The sequence below is a fragment of the Mustela putorius genome, unplaced genomic scaffold (assembly GCF_011764305.1).
Source record: "Mustela putorius furo isolate JIRA1106 unplaced genomic scaffold, ASM1176430v1.1 tig00000139_pilon_pilon_pilon, whole genome shotgun sequence".
NCBI classification, from domain to species: Eukaryota; Metazoa; Chordata; class Mammalia; order Carnivora; family Mustelidae; genus Mustela; species Mustela putorius.
This window is the reverse complement of record NW_025421293.1, coordinates 15,417,338-15,443,189: the sequence shown is the minus strand read 5'-3', so window position 1 is coordinate 15,443,189 and position 25,852 is coordinate 15,417,338. Positions and strand designations below refer to the sequence as shown.

Below are 25,852 nucleotides of genomic sequence, written 5' to 3'. Positions count from 1 at the left end.
ACATACGAGTTTTTATTTGTAGTCTTAATCTCCGGGTAGAAAAATTTTTAAAGCTTAGCTCTTGTTTCTGTGAAGCTGCGTTGTGTTCAACGAAGGGACCACAGGTCGTGTGTATCTGCGTTTCTCTGTCAGTGTGTCCATGCACACACACCGTGAACAGACGGTAGACATTTGCCTTTGCAGTTTCTTAACATTTTCCTTATGGTCAACAGATGGTCAGTTTTCATGGCTATTCCATGTATGCTAGAATATAAATCACGTATTTGAACAATCCAAAATCTCCAAAGTAAAGTCAAGCTTTTTTATGGTTTTATTTTTTCATTTTTGGCTTCTTGACCTGTTGCTTTAAATTAGAACAAAGAAGCTCTCTTTTCCAAGGACCCCTCAGGTGATGGCCTGGTGGCTGCGGAATGAATGAGCCAGAGGCCCCGCCTTGTCCCCCTGCTCCAAGCCACCCCAGGAGTGGCTCAAAGCCAGCACAGAGGACGCTGGTGTCAGCTCACCGTCTCCTACGGGGGCATTTCTCCCGGTGGTGGGCCTTCCCTGTGTAAGTTCTGCTGCCCAGGCCCATGAGCCTGTCCCCCTGCCCACCAAGTCCAGTTCCACGTTGCCTGGTGCCAGTGGACAAGGGTTAGAACCACACACCCCATGACGCCTGGACACGGGTCCCAGGTGAAGACCATGACCTTCTCCCTGCTGCCTGCCTGCCCCCAGCTCCCAGAATAGCCTGTGGCCAGGACTGGCCTGTGGTCAACAGCCCCAGAAGCCTCCCTGCTGGGTCCTGGATGAGTAATCCTTAGGAAAACATCAAGGGACTGAGACATGTCGGTGCCAGGACCTTGTGGGTGGGTCCCTCTGGGCCTCCCTCCTGGGCCCTTCTGGAATGTTCTCCAGCCATTTGGGCAGGAAAACCAGTCATCCTCCGCTGCTGAGCCTACAGCTTCCAGGACAGTCTTTCCCCAGCAGCTCTGCTTTGTCACCTGTTACACCAACCCCAAAGTGTCCTTGTGGTGGGGGTCCCACATCACAGATGACCACTGTTCTGGTTCCCCCGTCCCTCACTCCACAGCCAGCACTGTGTATCTCCTACACTGGCACTCTTCCCTGGCCTCACCTCTGCTCTCCTAAAGGGGCCCTGTATTCAGGGCACCTCCTCGGCCAGCCCAGCTGGGGGCTTCGCACACCCAGGGGAGGTTCAGGGTGGGAGGCTCGCCTCCTTTGTGCTTTAACCAAGACCAAGGAGTGACTGGCAGACTTCTGGGTTATCCTAAGCACTTTAGAGCAAGCGGCATCTCCCCGTGCTGCCTGTCCCCAGGGACCAGCCACAAAGAACCTGAAGGCCTTACATCCACATCCAGGCCCCAGGCTGCTTGCCCCCGCCCCTGGAAAACCCCTCCCTCCACAGTCCTCTGGGACACCATCCCCCTCCCTAGCAGATTGCCTCAGATGGCACCCTGGGGACCACACTCCCGCTGGGGCATCATCAGAGAACCCAGGGGCCCTGAGCACCTGCTCTGCTCCAGGGCAGAGCTGTGAGCAAGGCATGTTGGGAGGCTCCTACATAGTGAGGCCCATGCATTTTAGGGGAGACCAGCCATAGACAAGAACAGAAGATGTTACTTTCAGGTAGTGGTGGATGTTGCTAGGAAAACAGAGTAGTGGGTCATTGAAACCATCTGGTCAGCAAGACAATGCCTCTTCAAGGTGATAGTTAAGGTGAACCAAGAACTAGGCAAGGGAGCCATCCAGTGGTGAACAGAAGTCCAACTAACACCTCAGCTCTCTTAAGAATCCATGGGGGGGGTGGGCATGAGACCCCGGGAGGCCCCCTACATGCTGTCCATGATTCATGGGGTCAGGCCTCCCCACGGCCACCCTGAGGCCACGTCCAGGGGAGGGCTGAGGGGGCCAGAGGCTGCAGAACCCCAAGGCCAAGGGACACACTGTGGGGCTCATGGCTCTGCTCTCCCAGTGTAAGGGGGAGGGGCTCTTTCACCAACCTCCGTCTCATCTTGGACATCACCTCCTTGGCCTGTCCAGGTAACCTTGCCCAAACTTACCTCTTCCGCACACAAATGGTGCAGTGTGGGAGGGAGGAGGAGCTCTTGCCAGGTCAGATCCGCCTTCCCTTCCGGCCCCCTCCCACCTCCAGCTCTACCTTCAGCTCCGGATGGGGCCCAGTGACCTTTCCACTTCATTCGAATGGCTTCAGAGATCTTCACTTCGCTGGCCAGCTGGACTGGGATACCTCTCCGTCACCAGCATCTGGTGGGTGCCTACTGCATGCAGGGTAGGGACCGGGCCAGACACGGAGAGTCCATGAGTCCCAGGGGAGAAGCACCCTGAATGCAGGTAAGAGGAAACTGGCGTCCAGAGAGGGCAGCACAGCAAGTGGACAGGAAAGAGGGGCTCACTCCCATGCCTCCCCCCACAACTCAGTCCTGCCAGAGAGGCTGAACATTGGCCGGGCCTCCAGGGCATGGGGCAGACAGATAGCCTGTTTGCTGGGCCGTGGATCTGTTTGGACTGCCTTTGCTGGCCAGGGTCACCTACCCTCCTCACCAGAACTTTAGACTGACATTCACATTAATATTCTCTACTGGGGGCTGGGGGCCCAGAAGAGGCCACGTAGAAGTGCCACGCCCCTAGGCCTGGGTGGCTGATTTTGGCACCTAGCCAAGCAAATGAGACACACACACACACACACACACACAGGCCAGCGAGGTGCGGCCTCCGCAAACACCAGGTACCTCTCGGTGCCAAGCGAATCCTAGCGCGGGGGCGCCCGCGCCACCAGAGTCAAGGCGCAGGCGTGTCCCCTTGGTGGGGTGGGGCCCCAGCCTGGAGCAGGAGCCGCTCGGCATCCCCTCCGGATTTGCTGTTTGGGCGAAATACCGAGTTCCTCTCGTCTCTCCGGCGGCGCGGTGGCGGCCGGTCGTCCCCTCCTCCCCTACGCCCGGTGCGGGGCGCGCAGGGGGCCTCCCGGGGTGGGGGGCACAAGGTCGCCTCCCGGCAGGGAGCTCATCCGGCAGCGCAGACGCCCAGCTGCTCCGGGGAGGGACTTGGCCTGGGCTCCGGCCCTCGGCTCTTCTGGGGAGGAGTCCGGAGGCTGCAGCTGGCGGCGGCCGGCCCCAGGCGGGCGGAGGTCCCGCGCCCCGGGGCCTGGCCGGAGAGGCCCCCTCGACAGCGTCCGCGCGCGCTCCCCGTCCTGCGGGAGCCGGCTCGCCGCACCCGAGCCCTCCGGCCTTTGTCTCTTGGGTCTCTCCGTCTTCTCTCGGCCACCAAGGGAAGAAGGCGCCCTCTCTTTAGCCGGCCGGGAGCTGCAGAGGCAACGCGGGGCGCGGCCGAGGGGAGGAGAAAGGAGAGGGAGCGGAGTCGGCTCAGGCCTGGCCGTGACTCGCGGGGCTGCGTCTCCGCCAATCTGCGGGCGCTGACGCGGGGGGCGGCTCCGCGGCTCTCGGATATCTGCTGGCCGGGGCGCGGGGCGCCGAGAGGCTCGGCCGCGCGGGCACTGCGCTCCGGGGACGGCAGCTGCACCTGCCCGGGGACCTCCCCGGCCGTTCCGAGCGCCCCCCAGACCCGTGCCTACCACCTCCTTGTCCCCGCGGCTCTGCGCCCTGCTCCCCCTCCAGGTCCCAGCCTCCGGAGCGCTGCGTGAGAGAAACGAGCCTTGCCCGAAGGAGCCGCCCCTTCCCCGCCTGGCCGGCCCGGCGCTTGGCGTGGCCCACGGAGCCGCGGAGGGGACTGCACCGCGCCATCTCCACCGCCACCCACAGGCCGCCGCGCCCTGGCCTAGATGGGCCGCCGCGTCAAGCCCCAGCGCGCCGGATGAGCGCAGAGACCCCAAGCCGGCCGCTGAGTGCGCGGGGCCTCACCCGGCTGCGCACCCAGCTCCGTGGACCAGGGCCTCTGGGCCCGGCCGCTGAGGGCGCGGCCACTCCGAAGAGACGAGAGGGTACGGCCAGAGATGGCCGGGCGAGCGGGCTCTTTGGCGGTGGGGGCCCTACACGTGGTGTGGGCGGGGGGACAACCCTGGAGCTGGTAGCTGTCCGACGCCAGATGGACCTTGACCTGTGCCTCGGCACTGCGTTCGTGCCAAGCCGAGGCTAGCTGGGGCACCGGTGGAGCGCGCTCTGGGAGGGCGCCCGGAGTCCCAGGCCGCGCTCTCCGGCGCGGCCATGAAGATGATCCTGGTGCGCAGGTTCCGCGTGCTCATCCTGATGGTGTTCCTGGTGGCCTGCGCGCTGCACATCGTGCTGGACTTGCTGCCCAAACTGGAGCGGCGCGCCGTGCGGCCCTCGGGGGAGCCCGGCTGCTCGTGCGCGCAACCCGCGGTCGAGGCGGCGGCGCCTGCCTGGGCCAAGGCGCGGGGCCGCCCGGGGGAGCCCCCTGCCGCCTCCTCCGCAGCCGGCGACGCGGGCTGGCCCAACAAACACACGCTGCGGATCCTGCAGGACTTCAGCTCCGACCCTTCCTCCAATCTCACATCCCACTCGCTAGAGAAACTGCCCGCGGCAGCCGAACCCGCCGAAAGCGCCTTGCAGGGGCAGAATTCCGGCGGTCCCCGGCCCCGCGATCCCGCGCACCGGCCGCTGCTCCGAGACCCCGGACTCCGTCGGTCGGCGCCGCCCCCTGGCCCCAGCGGGGACAGCTCTCTCCTGGCCCGGCTGTTTGAACACCCACTCTACCAGGTGCCGGTTCCACCGCTAACGGAGGACGACGTCCTCTTCAATGTGAACAGCGACATCAGGTTCAACCCCAAGGCTGCCGCGGAGAATCCTGACTGGTGAGTGAGGCGGAGGGCAGCTCAGGGTGGGTGCTGGCAGGCCCCACACCGTCAAGCAGCTGTTAATCTGTGCTCGCCTTCCCAGGAAATGGCCTTGCACATCCCAGGCCTCGTTTAAAGAGGCCCAGGGACTCGGGAACCGGCAGGAACCCCCCTGGCAGAGTGCTCAACCCTCACCCCAGCACCCCTCTCCAGCAAGGGAGGTTTGTGGAGCAGGAGAGCATGCTGCCTCTTGCTCAGGGCAGTGCCTTTGTCTCCAGAACGACTGCCTCCTTGAGAAGGGCTGCTGGGTGGTTTGGGAGCTGCTCCCTGCGGAGTCCAGGGAGGGTTGGTGCTGACTCTGCGGGAGGGCAGGGTGGCCTGCGGGGTCCCTGCGGGGTCCTGGCTCCCGAAACTAAGTCAGGCAGTGCATGCACAAGCTGGCAAGGGAGTGAATGGGAGGGCCTGTCCCTAACCTTACCCTGGGGAGCTGCTGGCGCCAAGCTTTCAGATGCTCGGGGACATTACTCTGGTGGACACGTCAGGAGAGTCTGCAGAAGCCTAATGAGTCTTGTAAGCTGGTGGCTGAGAACAAAATTAGCAGAGGGGCGTGCTGGCCCCAGTGAGGCATAACAAAAGGGTTCTCCCAACCGGGGTGCCCAAAGCAGCTGCCCTTGGAACCCTGCCAGCTGTGTTGGGTGACATCTTCATAAAAGGGGAGAAGCATCCTCAGGAGCATCTCTTTAAACTGTCCTGGCTTAAACCCTTCCCCCTGGCCCTCCTCAGCCACACAGACCAGCATGAGCCCATGCTGCAGCCCGGAGTGAAATATTAACTAGCAGCAAGGCCAGAACAAATACCTGCTGCAGGTAGATATCACCCCGGCCATGCAGGGGGAAGGCCGTCGCATAAAAATCCTTTCTACCCTGAAATTTGACCAGGCCCAGGCTTTTCCATCTAAATACACCAAAGTGTTTGGTGGCCTCTGAGCTTTGTGTGCTGGCCAGGTTCAAGGAAATGCTCAGAAACTTGAGAATCAGAGCAGTGGCCCAGGCTCAGGGCTCCTCACAGGAGAGACAGAGCCCAGGACTGGGGGTCCAGGATGTGGCCCCTGTGGGAGAGGACTTGGGGCCAGAAGGATCTCGTCTGCAGGTGGGTTGGAGCTAAGACAAGTTCCACTTTCCGTTTGGCTCAGCAGCAAATAGGCTCTGTCTTCCCGCAGATGGGCCCGTTGCCTCCAGAGATGTCAGGGCCATGTGGGCGGCAGGTCCTGACTTCGGGTCTCAGCTGGAGCGAGTGCCTACCTCTTTCCTCGCTCCCCACCCAAGACTGCTCTCGTTAAAATCAAATTTAGCTTCTTGCATCATTTCTCCCTTTGGTTGTTGGAAGCAAAACAGAGCGCCCGGGGAAGGTTTCTGACAGGCGGGGTGTGTCTCCGGCGTGCACACGGTTCGTGGTCAAAGATGGCTCGCTCATCTGTCCCCAGGAAGAGCTGACAGCCTCTCAGACCCCAAGCTGACATCACACTTGTTGGGCTGTTTCGTGACCCCAGGGCAGACGCGGTAGGGCCTGGCACGGACGCTCTGGGCTCGGTCTTGATTTTAGTTATAGCTGTCTGGACGTCTCCTGACGGTAAGTGAGAATTACAGTTTAGGTATGTTATTAGTTAGTAGAACAACAGCTGCAGAAAAAGTAGGGACGTTCGCAAGGTCCTGTTTGGGCAGAGGCATCTGTGAACACATCAACGTTTGTCTGGATCCACAGTTAGAACCTTGGCTTTGGAACGACTCCGTTCTTTCCCCGCTGATTCTGGGTCCTCTGCATGTCCTGTAGGCCACGTGAAGGCACTGAAAATGAAGACTTCTTGCCCACGGGGGAGGCAGCTGTGGACTCCTACCCCAACTGGCTCAAGTTCCACATCGGCATTAACCGGTATGAACTCTACTCCAGGCATAACCCAGCCATCGAAGCCCTCCTGCGCGACCTCGGTGCTCAGAAGATAACCAGTGTGGGTAGGTGCCCTCCCCCGAGCTTCCCGAGGGCGTCAGGGTGCTGGGGGCTGGCTGTCTTTTGTAGGGCAGCTGGGGAGCCATTGCACCTTGATGGAACGTTATCTCTGGAGTGACCAAAACAGGCAGTCTTCTAGAGGGACACGCCTGCAGGGCCTCGAAGGGAGGGGAGGGACACCCTCGATGTTGTCCGTGTGGTTCAGGGGCTACCGCTGCCCTCGCTAGGCCAGTGAGGGAGGGACAGATGCCGCACAGCCCTTCCTGCTACGTTCTGCTTATCCACCTGAGGAGAGGCACTTTCCGGAGGACAGGTCTCCCCGCTCCAGGGGTGAAAAGGGGGCTTGTGTCCCTGGAGGCCAGGGCCACTCCCTCAGCACAGCAGGGAGACAGGGCAGAGCTCCACGAGCCGCTCCTTCAACTTCCTGAGCACTGGCAGGGATCAGGGCTCAGCTCTGTCTCAGGCAGAGGCCTGTTCGCTTAGTAATTCAGAGGCCACATTGCTGAGCACTTTGAGATCTGCTGAACTGGACAGAAAAAAGGCATCCAATTACTGATTTCAGGGAAATGTGTCCCCAGTGGTTTCAGAGCGTGGAGGTTCGGTGCCATTGTTCCTGGGCCTGTAGGCGATTGCCTGTGAAGGTCCGCATTAGTCACTGGTGGCTTGAGGAGGCAGTGAGGGACGGGCTGTGGAAAGAACAGTCCTGGGGGCTTTGCAGGGAGCTGGCCTAGGGACACACAGCTAGGAGTGGGGTGGACGGAGGCCAGCTGGGGTAACGTGAGGGTAGATCCTGTCCCCTCCCAATGTGTAGAGCGGGCAGTCAGACTCCATCTCCTTGGTATTCCTCTAAACAACACTGATGCCGCACGGGTCCCTGTGTCCTGGGGCTTCGTCCACTCGCTGAGACAGGGGAGTGCAGCTGGCAAGTGGGTTTTCCAGACGTCTCTCAGCACTATTTTTGGCTCTTTCTGCCCAGTACTGAGCTGTCTCTGGGGCACCTGCCTGGCTATGTGGCTTCTGTCTAGCGCGTGATCGCCCCCCTTCGTGAAGGGGAGTGCGCAGGAATAAGCCGGGGTATCCTTTCTTAGCTGATGCACAGGAGGGGTCTGAGCATCTCCCCAGAGCCCAGGCATCCCCGGCCCTCCCCGTGTGAAGACCAGACTCCCTCCTGCCCTCCCTGCAGACGCCACAGCCTTCTGGGGGTGCTGGGAAGCAGTCCGTGTGCACGACAGAGGTTGTCCCATGGACAGGCACAGCCGGGGTGCCCCCCTTCACTCCTGAGAGTAGACAGGGCCATTAGAGAAGTATCCAGGGACTTGACTGACTCGTTCACCCGTTCAGCAGCTTTCCTCGGACACCCCTGGCCTTGGAGACCCCTTTCTGGGTGGTGGGTACGAGCATGAATGAGCCTCAGTAAGACGTCTCTGCTGACCTGAGAGGCCCGGGCGGGGGGACAGGAAACAGAGACGTGGTAAGGAAGACTAAATGCCTTGAACACGATTCACGTGGCTCTGGGAGAGGTATGGAGCCCCTTGTCTAAGAAAAGACGTCTGACCGTGTAGGCGTTAGTCATGCAAGGCAGCAGGGCGGGGCTGGGCTTTCTGGGAAAACAAGAGCAATGTTTGAAACTTTAGAAATGGTTTTCAGGGAAGTACAATGTTATAAGATCCCGCTCCACAGCTGTCCGTGGCCTCGGTTTCCCTATCTGTCAAGTGGGCTTGTGGCTACTCGGGTACCTTGCATTTGTTCTGATAAGACGGTGCCCGTGACCAAGCTTATAAGTAGTAACTAGATCTTTGCACCCTGTGCATGCCGGGTCCCCACTCAAGGGCAGGGTCTGGGGTGGACACGGGGCTGCGGGGATTCCCAAACGCGGCCAAGTTCACCGTAGCGCTCAGGGAACAAACAACCTGCAGCTGTTTGGAAGGTGAAAACAGAGCCCAAAGAGCATCCCTGCCAGTAGGTGTCGGTGTGCGGGGAGGGTGGAGGGTTTCGGGGGCAGGCCAGGGCCTCCTTGACCGCAGCAGCCTGTGCGGACGAGCCTGTGGAGGCCTTTACCTCGCTCTCCCTGCTGTTTCGGTGAGCTCGCCAATGAGTTTGCGCTTGTGAAAAGGCCTGGTCCACAGGGAGCAGCAGGGGAGGGGCCGGCCCTGGGCTGGGCTGCGGGCATCTCTTCGCAATGCACGCTTTCCAGGCTGTGTCTGCCTCCGCGTCCAGTCGGATGTTTGACCCAAGCCCCTGCTGGAGACAGCAGCCTCTAGTGGGCCCTTGGCTTAGCAGAGCTGGCCGGGCCAGTTTGGAAAGGGAGGTCCTGCTCCCAGCTCAGGTCTCTGTCCCCTTACCGTCTAGCTTCAGTGGTCCCTAGGAGGGGCGAGCCCAGAAACACCGTTGGGACCGGGAACGGCGCCTGCAAGTTTTCCAGAGCTTCCTGCCGGAAGAGTCCCGCTCACTCTCCCCATTCAGAGCCACTGGATCCGCGTGGCGAAGCCCGTGTGGCCTCCGGTACAGCAGCCGCTGCTGGCAGGTTTATTTATAGCCGGGCTCCTGGCTGCTCTGTAATGGCCGTTCACTGCCTTTAAACAGGCTCGGGACGTTATCTACCTCTGTTCAGCCTGAGATCAGGCACGCGGCGCCTTCGGCTCCGGCCGGGCATCATTAAGTAGCTCTCGTGCACAATTACGGGTGCAAAGGATAAATGACACAATTAACTGCTTTGTAGCAGGGATTGCTGGAAAGGGAAAAGAAGTCACACCGACTCGGAGAGGACTCAGACGGCCTCTGGCTAAGAGATGCCACCGTTGTTCCCCCCGGGTTGGGACACAGCTGTGGCAGGGCCTGAACAAAGGAGCTGTGGTCCCCAGGACCCGAGTCCTGGGCGCTCACCCATCTAGCTAGCATCCAGGACTGATGGTCACGAGCTCCCGGGGACAGAGACTGCGGCTGGGGCAGCCCAGGGCGGGCAGCTGCCTGAGGGCCTGGGTGCCGCCCTAACTGGTTAGAGGCCGGCTCCTCAGGAGGGCAGTTCCAGCCCCAGAGAGCTCACAGTCCCCCTCCCACCCTGGGTGGTGGCAGTGGGTCCCAGTCTCCAGGTCCTGGCACTCCCGCATGGAGGGGCGGGGGCGACAACTGAAAATGCTCAGTTTGCCGGAGGCACTAGGTCCTCTGGGAGGAAGGACACAGACCACCCCAGACCTACGGGAGGGAAGACTGCAGGCAAGGCAGGCGGAAGGTGACAAATAGCTGGGCGCCTCCTCAGTTTTCCCTGCAACCGTCTAGTCCAAGATCAAGAACAAAAGCCCAGTCAAGGGCCCTGGGCACCTGTTTTCTCCATCTCCAGCAGACAACAGCTGGGCTCTGCTGGGTGTGTTCCCATGGTGTTCCTTCTAGCTCCAGGGAGGGTGCCGGATGCCTGCTGGGGCAGTGCCCTCTTTCCTCCCTTAAGTCAGTTTAATTACCATGATAAAAGTGAGCGGCCACACAGCAGTCTTGAGAGGGGCGGGCGGGGGGGGGGGGGGGGGGGGGGGGGGGCAGTGCAGTTACTGCTCCAGCATCCTGGGCGTGCATGTGAGGGACTGACGTCTGGTGGAGGCCTGACAAGGTCTCACAGCAGGCCAAGCAGGAGGACCCCAGCCCTCAGAGTCTCCTCCAGTCCCTGGCTCGTAGCAACCCCCTCAAGGCCAGCCCCGGGGTGTCTCCCGATGATGGACAGATAGACACACACTGTGCTGCTCTCTGAGGGCCCATGTCTCTCAAGGCCCAGGGGCAGGAGAAGGGGCTCTGCATGGTACCCAGGGCTCTAGAACACTGTGATCGGGGGGAGGCGTCTGGGGTGGGCAAGGAAGACCACGGCTGACCTAAGGGCTCCTGGCATCACATCCCCCAGATCTGAGCCATCCTGGGCCTTGAGACAAGGCAGGGCTGGGAAAAAATTCAGACCACTTGCCTGGCCATGATCCCTGAGGACAGGCATGGCTCACACTTCTCAGAGGAGGTGACAGAAGCCCCCACGGGTGGCCTGGCAGTGCCTTACACGTGGGCGTGTTTGCGTGGGCCACCAGTCTCTTAAGCAGATTTCTTTCCTTTAAAAGAGGTGGCTCACCAAAACATGGGTTGGGGGTTCCTGTTAGAAATGGGGAGCCTGGCGATGCTGATCCTGGCTTCCACGGGAAACCAGTTGCTGAGTGATTCAAGTGACTTGTCCCTTCCAGCACCGAGGTGTGCAACGCGGGATGATCTAAGGACAGAGCCCAGCGTCCCGTGTCTCCCAGCGCTCACGCCTCCTTGGTGTGGTGCCATCAAGTTCCCCGGCCGGGATGGCACCCCTTTTCCTTTTGGGTCTGTCTCTCTTCTCCTGGGGCTGCTCTTGGTGCTTGGTTTACTCGACCCTTCCTAGGAGGACCCTAAGAAATGCAGTTCCCATTCTGGGTCTTCTGAGGGGAGCTGTGTTCTGGGGAAAGACAGCAAACTCCCCGGTGTCCAGATGTCTTAGTGCTCATGGCATACAAATATGCAAACATTAGCATATTAGTTCTGTTAGTGTGTGTGAGCGTGTATAACTACTGGTGCATGTCATTAATGATCGGTAGTCCGTGCTAATTGATACCATATATGAACGCGTAGCTGGCAGATATGGCTCTGGAGGGACAGCAGGAAAGACAGAGCTGACATCCGTGGTCTGGATGGTGGGATGTGCCTGCAGGAGGCAAGCAGGGGAGGGGAGAGCGTATATGACAGGTGCCCTCCATGGGGCTTGAGGGAACCAGACCCCCAGTTAGGTGCCCCTCGTGGGTGCTGGTGATTTGAGGACAGTGAGGCCCAGATTTGGGTGGGGCCGTGGAGATGGAGAGAAGTTGGCTGATGGGGCTTGTTTGGGGTGAGTGTCTTCTGGGGACGTGGCCACTGGAGGCCTTAGCGCGTGCACGAGCCCACAGTGGGCTCACTGCTCAGTCAGGTGCCCCCCAGGGCGGAGGTTAGCCATGTTTCAACAGGCCTCTGTCCCCTGAGAAACATGGAGACCCAACCTGGTGAGGGAACATCCACCAGCTCTCACACGGGACCCCTGCCGCACACCTGGCTTCTCCCAGAAGTTGGCCTCCGCTTCCACGGCCTCTCTCCGACATGGGTGCAGGCCAGATTTCTCAAGTCTGACTTCAGGAAGAAACCCCAAATTCACACCCTCCTTCTCAAGGGCTGGTTAGGGTCCAGGCTCTGCCACCGGGGCCCATGGCCCTGACCCTCTCCCCAGGCCCATTGGTGACAGCAGAGCCAGGACATTCACCCCAAGCACAGACCTGTGGGGGCATCTGCCTCCCACCCATCCCAGAGGAACACTTGGCCTTTGCCATGACTGCTGGCCATTTGCATGTGGGCTTTGCCCGTACCTGATTTCCAGGTGTCTCCAAGTTGTCAACCCCAGCTTGGCAGAGTGAATAGTGGCCCCGAGTGGGAAGGCACATGTCCCCAGACAAGAGAAAGGTGGTGTCCAGGGCCACTAGCAAAAGCCTGGCCTTTGCAGATGCTAAGGCCCATTAATTTCTAGTTACTTGCTTGGTCCGTGGAGAGGAACTGGTAATGCAGCAGAAAAGACAGGTCAGCAGGGCACTCAGATCTGCTTCCAGAACAAGAATGACTCAACCGATCAGATTTGCATAATAATTTATTATTCAAGAAAACCAGGATTGCAGGCCCTGGAGAGAGTTGATGTGCTGTCCCCGACAGCACATGTGTGACCCCAGTTATTACATGGAAATGGGGACATCGAATGGGGCTTAATCAGGCCACTAATTTTCTTAATGATCACTTCTGTTTTCATCTTATTAAAAAACGTAATAAATGTTCATTGTTGAAATTTAGAAAGCACAGATAAAGGAAAAAAGGAAATTAGAACCCTCTGTGGTTCTGCCCGTGGGGGGTGAGCACTGGGCTGGGGCTGGGGCTTCTTAATTGGGCATCCAGATTTTCTCACGTGCTTGCATACACACCTTCCAGAAAAGGCAGCTCACACAGCACACACGCTTCCTAAGCTGCTCTGCTTAATGATAAAATAAGGAGCAGTTTGCCACATCTTTCGAGAGTCTCTGGTACCGTTATGAGGACTACTTAGCATTCCCTCCGTGGGATTCCCCGTGCATTGTACTTCTCCGTGGGATCCCCCCCTCCCAAGGGCTGTGCCTTTTTACCTTATTTCCAGTGTTCTGGGGGGTGGGGGTTGTTTTCTGAGGCTGCAAGAGCCTCCCACAGGCCCAAGTCACATACTGGTCTAGGGCACCGGTGCCCTCAGCTCCACCTGCTGGACCCCGAGACCAGGGCGCGTCCGAGGCAGCCAGGCTGTCCCTGCCACAGACATTGCAGAGGAAGGAATAAGCAAGTGGCTGGGTCGGGAGCCCAGGAGTGGGGCTGGGCCTTGGCCCTCCCAGAGGCCACAAGAGCCACCCAAGATGCTCAGGGAGCTCAGGACGCCTGGTCCTCCTTTGCAGTCCCATGACAGTCTTGAACAGGCCATGGGCCCTGCCCCATGCCCCATTCTAGATGCTTCACGAGCATTACCTGCTTGCTGGCGGTAGCAGCCGCTCGAGGCAAATGTGATGGTCCCCCTACCCCAACTCCGCTTGCTCTAGCTGCGTATGGTCGACCTGTGGAACTGACAGATTAAGTCATGCATTATCCTTACGTGTCTTGACATTCACCACGGCGCCATGAAGGGGGCCGAGCAGGCACCGAGCAGGCACCCACCCCCATGTGGCTCCCGCAGCATGGCGCCCCTCATTCATCGCTACTCACCTGGCCTCAATCTTCACTTCCATGCACGTTCCTCCCCATCCGTCACTGCTCTGGCTGGAGTCCACCTAGGTTCCTCTCTTCCCTCCACACCCCACACCTACCTCCACATGGTTCCTTGGACCCCCTGGTATTTCTTTAGTTTTTCCATTTCCCCCATCTCTGCCATCCAAGCCACCGGTGTCCACTCTGGCTGCCTTAGCCTCCTTCCCCCGGCTTCCACCTTCCATCCTCGCAGCCAGCCCCCTCTGTGGTAGGGGACGGCATGGGCCTGGTTCCTGGCCGTTCTGCTGCCCAGCGCCGACCACTCCCTCCCTGTGGAAAGGACCCACTTCCTTCCTCCCCACTGGGCCGGGTGGACCTCAGGACCTTCCTTCAGGCTGTGAATGTGCCTGGCTCCCTCCTTCTTCAAATCCTGTGTGTTCGGGCCAGCCTCTGTCCTCACTGAGAGCGGCGTAAGTGTCACCTCCCCAGAGAGGCCTTTCCGAGGGCCCCTCAAGCCTGCTGCCCTCTTGCACAGAAGCCTGAGGTCATCTCCATGTTTACACTTTACAGTCTGTCCTGCCACACGGGCGCAGACTCTGGTGGGGATACCTTGCCTGTCCCTTGTTCCTCTGGCAACAGTGGCACAGCTGGTGCCTGGCATGGAGGCAACAGGCCGTGTGGCCCATTTCCCACGGTCTGGAGCCCTCACCATGTGGAGGTGCGGCAGGCGAGCCAGCTCGGCTCCTGAGGGGGCCACAGTCCAGGCCCAACCTCTCACCCCACGGTTCATGGAAACCCTTGAGTGTGCTCCTTCCTTCAGCTCCATCAGCATAAAGGAGAGCCACAGTCTGGGGGGAAGAGCAGACATTTTCAGGAATTCTTTAGCCTCTGAGCTGGCGTGGCAGGTGAGAAGCCACCATGATGCTTTTGGAGTCCTCCATCCCCCATTGCATCCATGTGGAGCCCCCTGTGATGAGTGGGGCCTTCGGTCTCCTCAGACTAACCCCACTCAGGCTTCCTGTAGAACCCCAGAAACTCAGACTGGGCAAGCAGTGGTGTGGGGTGGGGCAGGTGGGTGAGTAGGTCATGCAGGTGTCTGGGCAGGGGAGGTGTTGCCGGTGGGCGCATGTACGTGGCCAGCCTTCCCAGAAGCTGCCCTCTGGCCGTGGCTCAGACCGTCTGAGAGATTCTGCCCCAGCATCTGATGTCAGGTGGGAGTGTGTATCCGCATTATTGCAGGAAACCCCAAACTTTCCAGGCAGTATGGGGGCCCTCAGCCACACCCGGAGGTCCAGGTGGGGCTGTGGGACCAGGGTGGGAGCTGGTCTCACTTGCCCACAGAGGGGGGAGTCTGCACGCAGCAAGTGACCCCGTGTCTCTTTCCCTCTCCCTTGCAGCCATGAAGTCGGGGGGCACGCAGCTCAAACTCATCATGACATTCCAGAATTATGGGCAGGCGCTGTTCAAACCCATGAAGTAAGTGCTGGGGACCAGTTGGGACGGGGGTGCCTGGTGCCAAGACGGGTCTGTGCTGGAGGGAGCAGCACCAGGTTTCTGGCGGAAAATGCAGCGTTTCCTCCCAGAGGTGTTGTGGGCTGAACTGTGGGGGACTGCTCTGGGCTTTCTCCCCATCGAGGCAAGTGAGCAACCCAGGGGTCCGGCCCCCCAGCCCCTCCTCTCCCTGGTGTCCCCAGTCCTCCCTCTCCCAACCCTCATCAGATCATTCCTACCCCGGTGAGCTTTAGTGTTGTAAACAAGGAACCGAAATACAGACACCAAAGAATGCTCCTAAAGAAGGTGACTTTGGCCTCTCCTGCATGGCTCAGGGATCAGGCGACTTTTTCTATAAAAGGCCCGCCGATAGGTATTTTAAGTCTTGTAGGCCATATGGTCTGTGTCTCAGCTCCTTGGGTCTGCTCTCCGAGCCCAGAAGCAGCCAAACAATGGCTGTCAGTAAAGCTTTATTTATAAAACTCGCAGGAGCTGGATTGACCACCGCCCCCCCACCGACTGTAGTTTCCTGTTGCATAAAGTAGAGACCATGCTACCAAAATAATTAAGGCCTTCAGTGGCACATGAAAATCTGTTCCTGGTGGAGGAGTATTTGAAAGCCAGGCTACCTCAAGAAAATTCACGAGGAACATCCATGTTCTTCTTGTTCTTCTTTTTTTTTTTTTTTAAAGATTTTATTTATTTATTTGACAGAGAGGTTACAAGTAGACAGAGAGAGAGAGAGAGAAGCAGGCTCCCTACTGAGCAGAGAGCTTGATGTGGGGCTCGATCCCAGGACTCTGAGATGATGACCTGAGCCGAAGGCAGAGGCTTAACCCACTGAGTCACCCAGGCGCCCAGCATCCACGTTCTTGATGACCATCCTGATGATGCTAGGGCTCGGGTATCCCATTGGGGCCCAGGTTGCTCCACCATCTCCTGGGAGGGCCAACAAAGCCATTTGTGTGCTGGCTAGAGGGAGTTCATTGCATTTAAAGTGTGGGTTGCACCCTCAAGTGCCCACAAGGACCATGCAAGTTGTGTGAGCCTGCTGGCGGGGGGGGGAGGGGGCCGGCAATCTGCCAGGCACGGACTCCACCGGAAGGGGCAGCTGCCTGTGTTCACCAGATCTTGACCATCTGTCCTAATATGCAATTTTCAGGATAAGCTCTCTTTTTATAATAATGGCTCTCTTTTTCTGCTTAACTTTCAAATTTCAAAAATGGTGGTAACTAATTGAGAAGCATCCCAAATGCCTTGGAGGCCACACAGAATAGAACTGCTAGTTGGTAACTTGTGACCGAAGGTATGATCTTGGGTCCAGGGTGTTTCTGGGACTCTTGCTCTCTTTCCTTGGGACCAACGTCCTGCCAGGGTCTTCCCTGAGGATCCTGTCTGGGATTGGGGCTGCCTGGAGTCTGGAGCAGGTGGGGTGAGAACATTATTCACATAGGCGAGAGGAAGGACAGCAGGACAGGTTGGAAGCCCAGGACTGTGGGAATCGGAGGCAGATGCCCAACGCCAGGGTGTGGTGAAGCCACCCCTGCTACTATCAGGGGTCCGTGAGCACAGGCACCTCCTTCCCCTTGTCCATGCAGAAAGGGAGGTTCCCATCTCCTCCAGGAGAATTAGTAGAGAAAAAGGAGCTGCGATGGGCTTGGCAGTCGCAGGAAGACAGCTGGATGTAGGAGTGTGGTCAACCAGCTCTCCTCAGGAGAGATGATTGGGGCGGGGTCCACACAACTGGAAGGTATGCAACCTAGGGCTGGGTGTGGGTTCCTTGTGGAATATTCTGGAAGGAAACAAGGCCTGGGACGGGCATGGGCTCTTCATAGAACTTTCCAGCTTCCTTGGGCTTCTTCATGGTTTTGGCCCCACTGTTGAGGGGAGACCGTTGGGAGGCTGAGGCAGGAGGGCTGCTTCCGGGTTGCTCGATGCTCACATCCCCCCCGTGGGATGACCTGTGTGGGCTACCATTACCAGCAGTACTGGTAACGCTGCTGAGAGAGCAGCAGGGGCAGTGTTCACGGGCAGCGGCAGCAGTTTCCAACAGGCCCCGCAGAGGCCAGTGCACCCCGTGTCTTCACGACTGGCCTTGGTTCTTGTTGTAAGCGTCACACCTCCAGATTCTTGTGGAACAGGTGTGCTTTCCAGGGCTGAGGGCATGTGAGTGTGTTACACAGGGTCTCCCAGCCCCATGACGACTCTACCAGGGCCTCCCCACTCTTCTAGGCCTTTCTGTGGCCCTCACTCTCAAAGTTTCTCTGGTGTGCATGTGCCACGGGTGTGGTGAGCACTGATGGGGGGAGTGGCCATGCCCCCTTTGCTGCCACAGAGCCCCACAGAGGCTGCTGCAGCTCCAGCAACATGGGTCAGATCCAGAGAGTCTGGGTGGATGAACGTATGCCAGAGGATCTGAATACGATGAGCGTGTTTTACTAAAGAGACAGACCCCCCCACACCCACACGGGGCCAGAATTAGCAGGAAATACTCAGTGGGCCTTACGGCTGAAAGGTCATGCTAAAGTAGCTGCCAGGGACAGGCCTCTCTCTCTCCCCTTCTAGAACATCTGCCAGCCGAAAACCTGATATTAAACAGCTTAATATATCTCCTTGATGGCAAGGTAGTTGTTTTCTGCTGTGTGAGTGATGGGAAAATTACCCAGGATGGAAAGGCTAATTTTTGCTTCTGTGCCTTCATTTGGTGAGTCAGGGATCTGCTGTGTTCAGGAGGAAAAGGGAAAGCGTTCACCTTGTCTGGTGCTTTGCCTTCCTGAGGTTATCTCTGGAAATGGGAACCAGGGCCCCCAGGATATCGGACCCTGGTCCCAGGAACCTGGGTTAGCCTGAATGCAGCCGTGTGTGTCCTTGTAAGAGGGGAGCAGGGATTTGTCCCAACACCCGCAGCCGGCCAGCTCCTGCCTCAGCCTGTGAGTGGGGCCAAGTCTGTCCTTTAGAGTAGATAGTCAATGGTCAGAGCATTCCAGGGATAACAGTTAGATGCAAAGGGCCTGGGGCACCAAAACAGGTTCCCTCAAGTTCTGCCGACTCTCATCACAGTGGACAGATGGTAGAAGTGGGACTTGGGTGGCAGCAGGTGGGGGGGAAATCGTGACCCTAGGTGCGTTGGGGTGCCGTGGGGTGCCCTCAGGACGAGCAGGAGTGACGTGAGCCACGTTGTTCCTGGTGATCAGGGAGGAGACACTGGTGGGTCGTGCTTGTTGACATGCCCTGGATGGGATCCCCTTAGGCAGGAGGTCCGGGGGGTTGGGGATCACCCAAGCAGCCACACTAGGTCCTCATCTGGGGAGGGTGTTGGTGGGGAGCCCTGGTGAGCAGGGGGCCTGGCACAAGGGAGCTGTGGCTGCCTGCCGTGTGTGCCAGCATGGACACACGTGTTTCCCGCTGAGAGTGCTTGCCCGGACACCTGCAGATGGGCTTCCTGGGAGCTCCTCCCAAGCGTTCCCTTCTCTCTGCTTCTGTCCTGCAGGGTTTGGCGGGCAGTGCTGTTCCCTGATACACACAAAGTTTAGGTGTGGCCCTCCTCTGTCTGGGCCTCAGTTTCCCATCTGCAGGGAACTCAGGGGGCCCCTAGCTCTGCCTAAGATGCCTGAAACAGCTGTGTGACAGCTGTCTGTGCCCCGAGCATTCCCCCAGGGGCCCCTTCCCCAGAGTCCGACCTGGCAGTTGGCTGTCGCTTCTGTTCTGGCTCTGCGTTTGCCTGGTCTCAGTCCCCGTGCTTGCCGTGTGGCACCCACTGACTGGGCCAGCGTTCAGCACCCCCCCACCCCTCCCAGGACTGCACGCCTCCTTCCCTCTCCGTCAGCCCAGAGGGGTGGCAGTGGCAGCGGCAGCAGCAAGGGGGAAGGACCACGGGTCCTTGCTGCTCCCCGAGGCATCTCCCCTGAGCCGCCTCCCCTGCCACGCTGCTCCAAGGGGGCTGGGGGCGCACCTGCTTCCGGCCAGCCTGGAGAGGGCACGCAGGGCTTGCCGACCCCTCTCCACCAGCTGTTCTCAGGCGTCAGTGGAGAGAATGGGGCCCAGCCCACACTCCACGCAGCCTCCCACATCAGAGCCTTTCTGGGGCGCCATGGGGCTGATTCAGGCCCGTGGACCCGAGTGCACAGCCTGAACCAGGCCTCCCGCTTGCAGGCTGAGACCTCTCTGACTGGCTGGGATCTGGGGGGGACGGGGACACTTCGCAGGCTGTCATGAAGGTGGAGGGAGTGACTCCGCACACACAGCTTAGATCATAGTAGGAGCTGGATACGGTTGGCTTTGCCTCCCCCGCAGGCTTCGGTAAAAAGCTGCCAATTTCCTCTATTTTTAACCAAGCCCAAGCTTTCTGTTTTCCCACAACATAAAGAACACTGAGATGTTAATAGTGACGGGGGAACTGGGCGGGGGTGGGGAGCCTGCTTGTAAAGGAGGAAGGGAGGGGTTCTGCTGTGTTGAGGACGAACTTGAGCGTAGAAGTCACAGCTGTTGGGAGCCAGGACCTTTCTGGGGCCCGGGGGACTGTTCCTGCAGCCAGACCTCCAAGCCTGCACACAGCCTCCCCAAGTCCCCAAGAAGCTGGGCACCTGACTGGCTCCGAGTCCCTGGGGCCGTCCCAGTACCCAGAGCTGGAGCCGTGTCTGACCTTGGGAGGGGGAATCCCTTAAGAAAGAACCCAGCACTGGCCATTTCTACCTGTGTGATTCTGCACCTGCCTTTTCCCCTTGGCTGACCTCAGACTTCCTTGTCATTAAAATGGGGACAGGGATGGGAGCCTGGGGGGGGGGGGGGGGGGGACTCGCCTGCTACTTACTGGATTCCACCTCTCTTTGGCTTCTGGGAAAAGAGAGGCACCTTCTCCCCAAATGTTCTGCGTCAGTTCCTCAAAGTCTCAGAAATATCGCGGGGATGGCATGACCAAATCTGAGGAAACGGACCGGATTTCATAACTGTTCCAAGATTGCTAAATCCCATGTCCTTCCTGCTGCTTCAGGGCTGCCAACGGCTCCGTATCAGTTCCCTGTGCTTCTGCGGCAGGTTACTGCAAATGCAGGGGTGTGAAGCCACCTGAACTGTCCTCCCGCAGGCTCGGAGGTCAGAAATCTCAACGGGATCTGCCAGCTGTGTTCCTTCTGGAGGCTCCGGGAGATCATGTGTTTCATTGCAAAGGAAGGCCTTAGGCAGCCTCTTGAAGCTGGAGGAGGGGAGGAAACAGCGTGTCTCCCAGAGCCTCTCTTCGAAGCCACCGCTGTGGCCTCTTCAGCCATGAGACCTCCCTCTGCTTCCTTCTTATAAGAACCCTCCAGATGACATTACCCACCCTCCACCCCAGACAGTACAGGATCGTCTCCCCATCTCTAGATCCCAGACATAATTCCATCTACAAAATTCCTTCTGCCCTTTAAGGAAATTCAGACCAGAGATTTCCTGGGAGAGTCCAACATAGCAGTCATTCTCACTTAAGTATAAAAATGCATGATCAGCTTTATGGTGCTTCCTTCCCAGCAAAGGGACGGAGTTTGGGTGTGGTCAGCTCTGGAGACGGGGAGAGAAGGAATGTGGAAGTCTGGGAGGCCCCCAAAACTGGCCCTGAGCAGCTCCTTGACAGGTTTAGCAGGCCTGGCATAGGATGCTCTGAGTACCCCTGGGGGCTGCCTCCACTGCCTGCTTTCTCGTGGCCTGTGCGACCCAGTACGCTTGTCTGCCTGGGTGGAGGTGTGAGGTTTTAGGAACTTCCTAGAGAGCAGGACTGAGACCTTCCCGGGATCCAGGCCTCCGGAATTCACCAGGCTCTGCCCGTCTTTCCACCCTGACCCTCCATCACTGCTGCCAAGGCTTTTCCCTGAAACCCCTGAAACCGTGCGCTTGGCTGTGGTTTGTGCCTGATTCCTTAGCCATTGTTTTCCGAGGAAAGTGAGTGTACACTTTTCCATTTCCCCGCTGCTCAGGCCTGCCCAGGGCTGGGGCGGGGCAGGGTGGGGGGCTCACTCTGACCTCAGCAGCTGTCGGGGTGGTGGGTGGCTCCCAGGTTCTGACTGCTCCGTGTATGGGGGCAGTGACCCCCAGGAGGGTGACCAGACTGGGAGGCTTCTCCTGCCCCTGGGCCCGTTGGAGAGGCTGCCGCCCGCCCCCCAGCCCTCTCAGTCCGCAGGAAAGGACGGCGACTTGCTGGCTCTGTGCTCCCAGGTACCCAGTGTTCTAGGAAACGCTCGTCCTCAGCCCGGTCTCCCCACCCCTCGCCAGGGCAGGCACATGCTCTGGGTGCCTAGCCAACCCCGGGGTGTCTGATAGCATCTTCTTTCCACATTTCCATGCCCCACACTCCAGGAAGAAGCCCGGTGCCCCAGGCAGGCCACGCCCTTCATCTGCCCTGCACCGAGGCTGGCTTCCTCCACGACACCTGGAGGAAGGAGAGGCTGCCGGGTAACTGGGTTCAGCTGAGTGCAGTCTCCCGCCCGTGCAGCGAGCTCAGTACTTTTCCAAAGGGTTTTCCCTAAAAGGCCAGTCGGCCGCAGCCCCTTCAGCTCTCCAGCACCGCCCGGGATGTGGCAGGAAGCGGGCGGACCTCGCCACCGAGGGCACCATGTCCCATCTCCTCCTGGTCCCCACTCCACACAGATGCCCCCATGCTGTCCCCTGCTCCGTGGCCCGGGCCAGAGAAGAGTCCCCGTGCCCCCTGCCCCATGCCCCCAGCTCTCAGATCCCCCGAGTTCTCCTCTCTGGCTGGTCGGGGCTCCCTGCAGGAGTCCTGCTGATGGCCCATGTCTCGGCACCCGAACATGCAGGTGGCAACCAGCTGGGTGGATCCTGTGCGCCTCCTTCTGTCGCCGGGGGTGCAGAGCTGGCAGATTTCCACTCCCCTTGTTGATCTGGGCATGGACACTCAGCAGGAAGACCAGCAGGGAGCCAGCCTCGTCCTCCCTGAGCACCCCACCTGCCCGTCCTGGGTCTCTTCTGGCCATTGTTCCTACTTCAAGCTCCCCCGTGTGTGGGAGTCCTGACCACTCTGAGGACAGGAGCGGGGTCCGCTGGCCACGCCCAGAGCATAGAACCCCCTCCCAGGCTGGGGAAGCTGAGGGTCGGGGCTGAGCACAGTCCCTCAGCACCCCCGGTGGCCTTGGGGAGCCGGGTCTGCATGGGGCTGACCTAGCCCTTTGCTCCGGCCCACAGGCACCGTGTTTGCAACAAGCAAGCGGGAGGCCCACACTGGAGCCCACCCTCCCCTTCAGGTGTCTCCTGAGTTCCCTGCTCCATCCTTACCAGCACTGATTAAGCGGGGCCCCTGCCCAAGTTGCTCACAGCCTGAAGGAGCCTTAAAGCCACTCACAGGCGTGTCACACATCTGGAGACGCGCCCAAAGAACACAGAGGCCCCGGGAGCACCTCGGAGCCTCTAGGAGGGGAGACGAGCCCTGAGCGCACAGACAAAGAGCACTTCATCTCCACTTCTCCACCCTTCCGGGTCGTTCTGGGGAGGGGCATTGGGAAGCTAAGAGGGCCAAGCCGAGGCCTGTGTGTGGCCTCGGGGCGGAAGACAGAGCTGCTCCTGGTGTGAACAGCTGGAACGCAGAGGTCGCTGGAAAGCCCTGAGGTGGGAGACGTGAGGGCACCAGAAACTGTTCTGGAACCTGGTCACAGAGCCTCTGGGCTTGGCTCTTCCCGGAGCGGCAGGGCCCAGAGCCACCTGCTTTCCAGGTGTGTGACCTGATCGGAGTGGGGGGCTGGCGTGAGGGAAAAAGGAAGCAAAAGCCAGAGTTGGCAAATAGAAGTGCTTCCTCTTTAGCCTCACAGCTAACGCCACTGCACGTGGTGCTGGTGGTGGTGATGAAGGTAGAAACTGAAGACGTGGGGGTGGGAGAGCTCGGGGCCGCAGACCGATTTGTGTCCATTCCCTGTTCTTCCTCTACCTGTTCCTTTGTTTATCGTCTGCCTGTTCTGAAGCAGGCACGCGGCTCGGCCCTCCTGCCCCAGGCCCTGCAGACCGTAATCTAAGGTAGCAGTGCCCTGTTCTTCCGCAGAAGGCCCCAGCCGGGGAAGCCTTGCCGGGCTGCCCGGGAAAGCCCGTGGGGGCTGAGGCCGATCTTGGGGAGCATGGGGGAAGCAAGCCCAGGCGCAGACCCCCGCACAGGCAAAGGTGCAGAGATGGAGAAGTCCTGAGTGCTGGGTCTGGGAGAGGTTTGTTGATGCTGGAGGCGGCAGGGGTGAGGAGAGAGGAGGGCAGAGCTGAGGAGGGGGCCAGGAGGTGTCTGGTGGCAATAGTCGGCGTAGGGAGTAGGCACCAAGGAGATGGGGAGATGAGACGTGTGTTGGGGTGAGCCTGGCCAGCACCCTGGGGCTGCCTGCTTCCCCCACCCCCGCCCTCTCGGGGCTGCTTCCTCTGCTTCCCTCCTGCACCGGCCCTCGGCAGGCTGATCTGGCTAGGAGGCCGTGGGACTGAGCATTCAGGAGCCGAGGTCCGGCCACGGAGTGTGCAGTGGGGCTGCCCCCAAAGGCCTGCCTGCCTCTAGGCCAGGAGCGGGGCAGGGGGCGGGGGGATGGGCCAGTCCTGTTCCTCCAGCTTGAGCCTGGTCTCTTCCCCCACAAGGAAATGAAAAGATTGCTTCCCGCCCCCAGAGGCTTCTTCATGGGAGGCTGGCTGTGCCAGAGAAAAGGCAGTGGACAGGGTCCTAGTTCTCTCTGAGACCTTTCTGACAGCCTGCGCCGGTGAGGGGGCCCGCACGTGTGTGCACATGTGCACATGTGGTCTGCAGCAGGCCCCACCCACAGTGACCCTCAGCGTCATCACTAAGCTTGCCGCTCCCTGGGTCTCGGTGGCCCACCTACGAGGACAAGGCTTTGGGGGCCCTACCGGTGTGTGCCCGACTGGGCCTGAGGACCCTAGTTACTAGTGTGTGTGTCCCCACACTGACGGCTGGCAGTGGACCTCTGCCTACAGAGCCCCAAGAAGCAGCTGTTCCCACTCCCCCATTCGGGTATAGAGCTGGGCCTGGGGACACACCTCTTCTGTGGGGCAGCTGGGGGAGAGGGGATGTGGATGCGCAGTGCCCTGTGGGGCCACACAGGCACAGGTAGGGAGAGGCCTCTGAAAGGACAGAACTATTCCAGAGGGCCTTCCTGGAGGCGGTGGCCACAGGTGGCCTTCTGACTGAGAAGGTGGAGGGAGGGATGTCCAACCTGCAGAGCAGGCAGAGCCACATCAGGCCAGGGACCCCCGGGGTCAAGTGCATGCGCATGGCCCTGGAGAGGTGAAGCAGAGAGACAGGCCAGCAGAGAAGGATCTGGGCCCAGTGTCCTACTCAGGTGATGACAGACACACACAGAGGGACAGAGGCACTAGAGAGGCCTCATCCACTCGAGCTGCCTGCCCGGGACAGCGGCCAGAGCCAGGCCGGCCTCTTTGTGTTCAGTCAGAACGGAGCACACACTTGGGCACCTTTCGAGTCCCTTGTGGCCACATGTGGACTGGTGAGATGGAGAACATGCCCATCCCCACGGAACGTGCTTGGACAGTGCTGGGCAGGGGCCAGGGACAGAGGCCGCATCAAGAAGCAGGCTCAGCCCCGCAGGACAGTACCCGCAAGGTGGGGAGGTCCACGAGGATAGCTGAGCCCACAAGGTGGGGAGGTCTGTGCTGCCCAGCAAGGCCAGCCGCAGGGCCTGAGTGGGCATCATTCAAGTCCCCATCTTGTGGGCTGCGTCCCATGTGAGGCCCTTGGCCCTTGGTTGTCCCCATCCTGTGTTTGCAGAGCAGGGAGGATCCCTGGCATTTGGTAAATCCTTACCAGCTCGAGGCTGAGCTGTATCCATGGCCCAGCCTAGAAAGTGCCTCCTGTGGACACTGCCCCCACAAGTGCAGGCGGGGGCACAGAACACACCTGGATTATGTGCCAGGAGCGTGTTTGCCCTGACACGATTTTGCACATCCCCGGATTGCTGAGGTCCAGCACTTGTTGTCGTCATGGGTCCCTGCTGCTCGGGTGTCTGCTAAGTACCTGTGTTTACAGAATGATAGTCCCCCTTCCAGAGAGCCATGTCCGGTGGCCAGGGCAGAGGGCTACGTGTTAATGCTGGGGGAGGGGCTGTCTGCAGCTCACTGTGGGGCACAGATGTCAGACTCAAGGGGTTCCTAGAGTTCATTTGTCTCCTGAGGGGGAGACCTGGAGGCAGGGAGGTCGTGGGTCGTGCCAGGGCTGCACACAGAGCCAGCCTGAGGATACTCGGCTGTGCTCACCGCCCCCACCCGCAACGTGCTACAGAGGCGTGGGGCAGTGGCTGGGACCGGGCTCTGGGTTTGTGGTGGGCCATCGTGGACTGGAGCACAGCGTTGCTCTAGACAGAGCCTTCCTGTCTGCTTGCCAGTCCAGGAGGGTCCAGGATGAGCCTGGACATCTTTGCTGTGGCATCAGGAAAAGTAGTATGAAAGCGTTTGCCTTTGAGCAGGAGCCGGAAATGGGGCCAACCAGCAGTTCTCGAAAGTTCAATGTGATAATGTGGTTCGAACAAAATGGGTTACTGTAGTCAGTATATAGCTGCAGGCCTTGTCAAGGCCTTTACAGTGCTACTGGGCACTGTTGAGGCCCCAGAAGGTGCTCCAGTATGCATGTTACCCAAACTCCAACCTCTCTGAGGACTTCTTTTGTGCTACAAGTCCCTGGGCAGGTGAGACACACAGTTGGGAATGCTGACTTATCCACTGGGAGACACGAGGGGAAGACGGTTCCAGGAAGGTAGAACAGTCGAGCAAAGGCAGTGGGTGTGGGAGAGCAGGAGACAGCAGGTGGTGCTCCCTCAAGCTCAGGGGAAGGGGAAGGGGCAGAGGGAGCTGACTGCG

General features: G+C 59.5%; 1 protein-coding gene across 1 annotated transcript in view; it reads left to right on the top strand.

Annotated features, from left to right (window-relative positions):
- The first annotated feature begins 4,178 nt into the window (after nt 1-4,178).
- The window catches only part of FAM20C (FAM20C golgi associated secretory pathway kinase), a 36,647-nt gene continuing 14,973 nt past the window's right edge, over nt 4,179-25,852 (top strand). The window contains exons 1-3 of the mRNA XM_013047777.2: nt 4,179-4,786; nt 6,599-6,777; nt 14,932-15,010. Coding sequence (XP_012903231.1) covers nt 4,179-4,786; nt 6,599-6,777; nt 14,932-15,010 — 866 coding nt within the window. The remainder of the gene's footprint in view (nt 4,787-6,598; nt 6,778-14,931; nt 15,011-25,852) is intronic.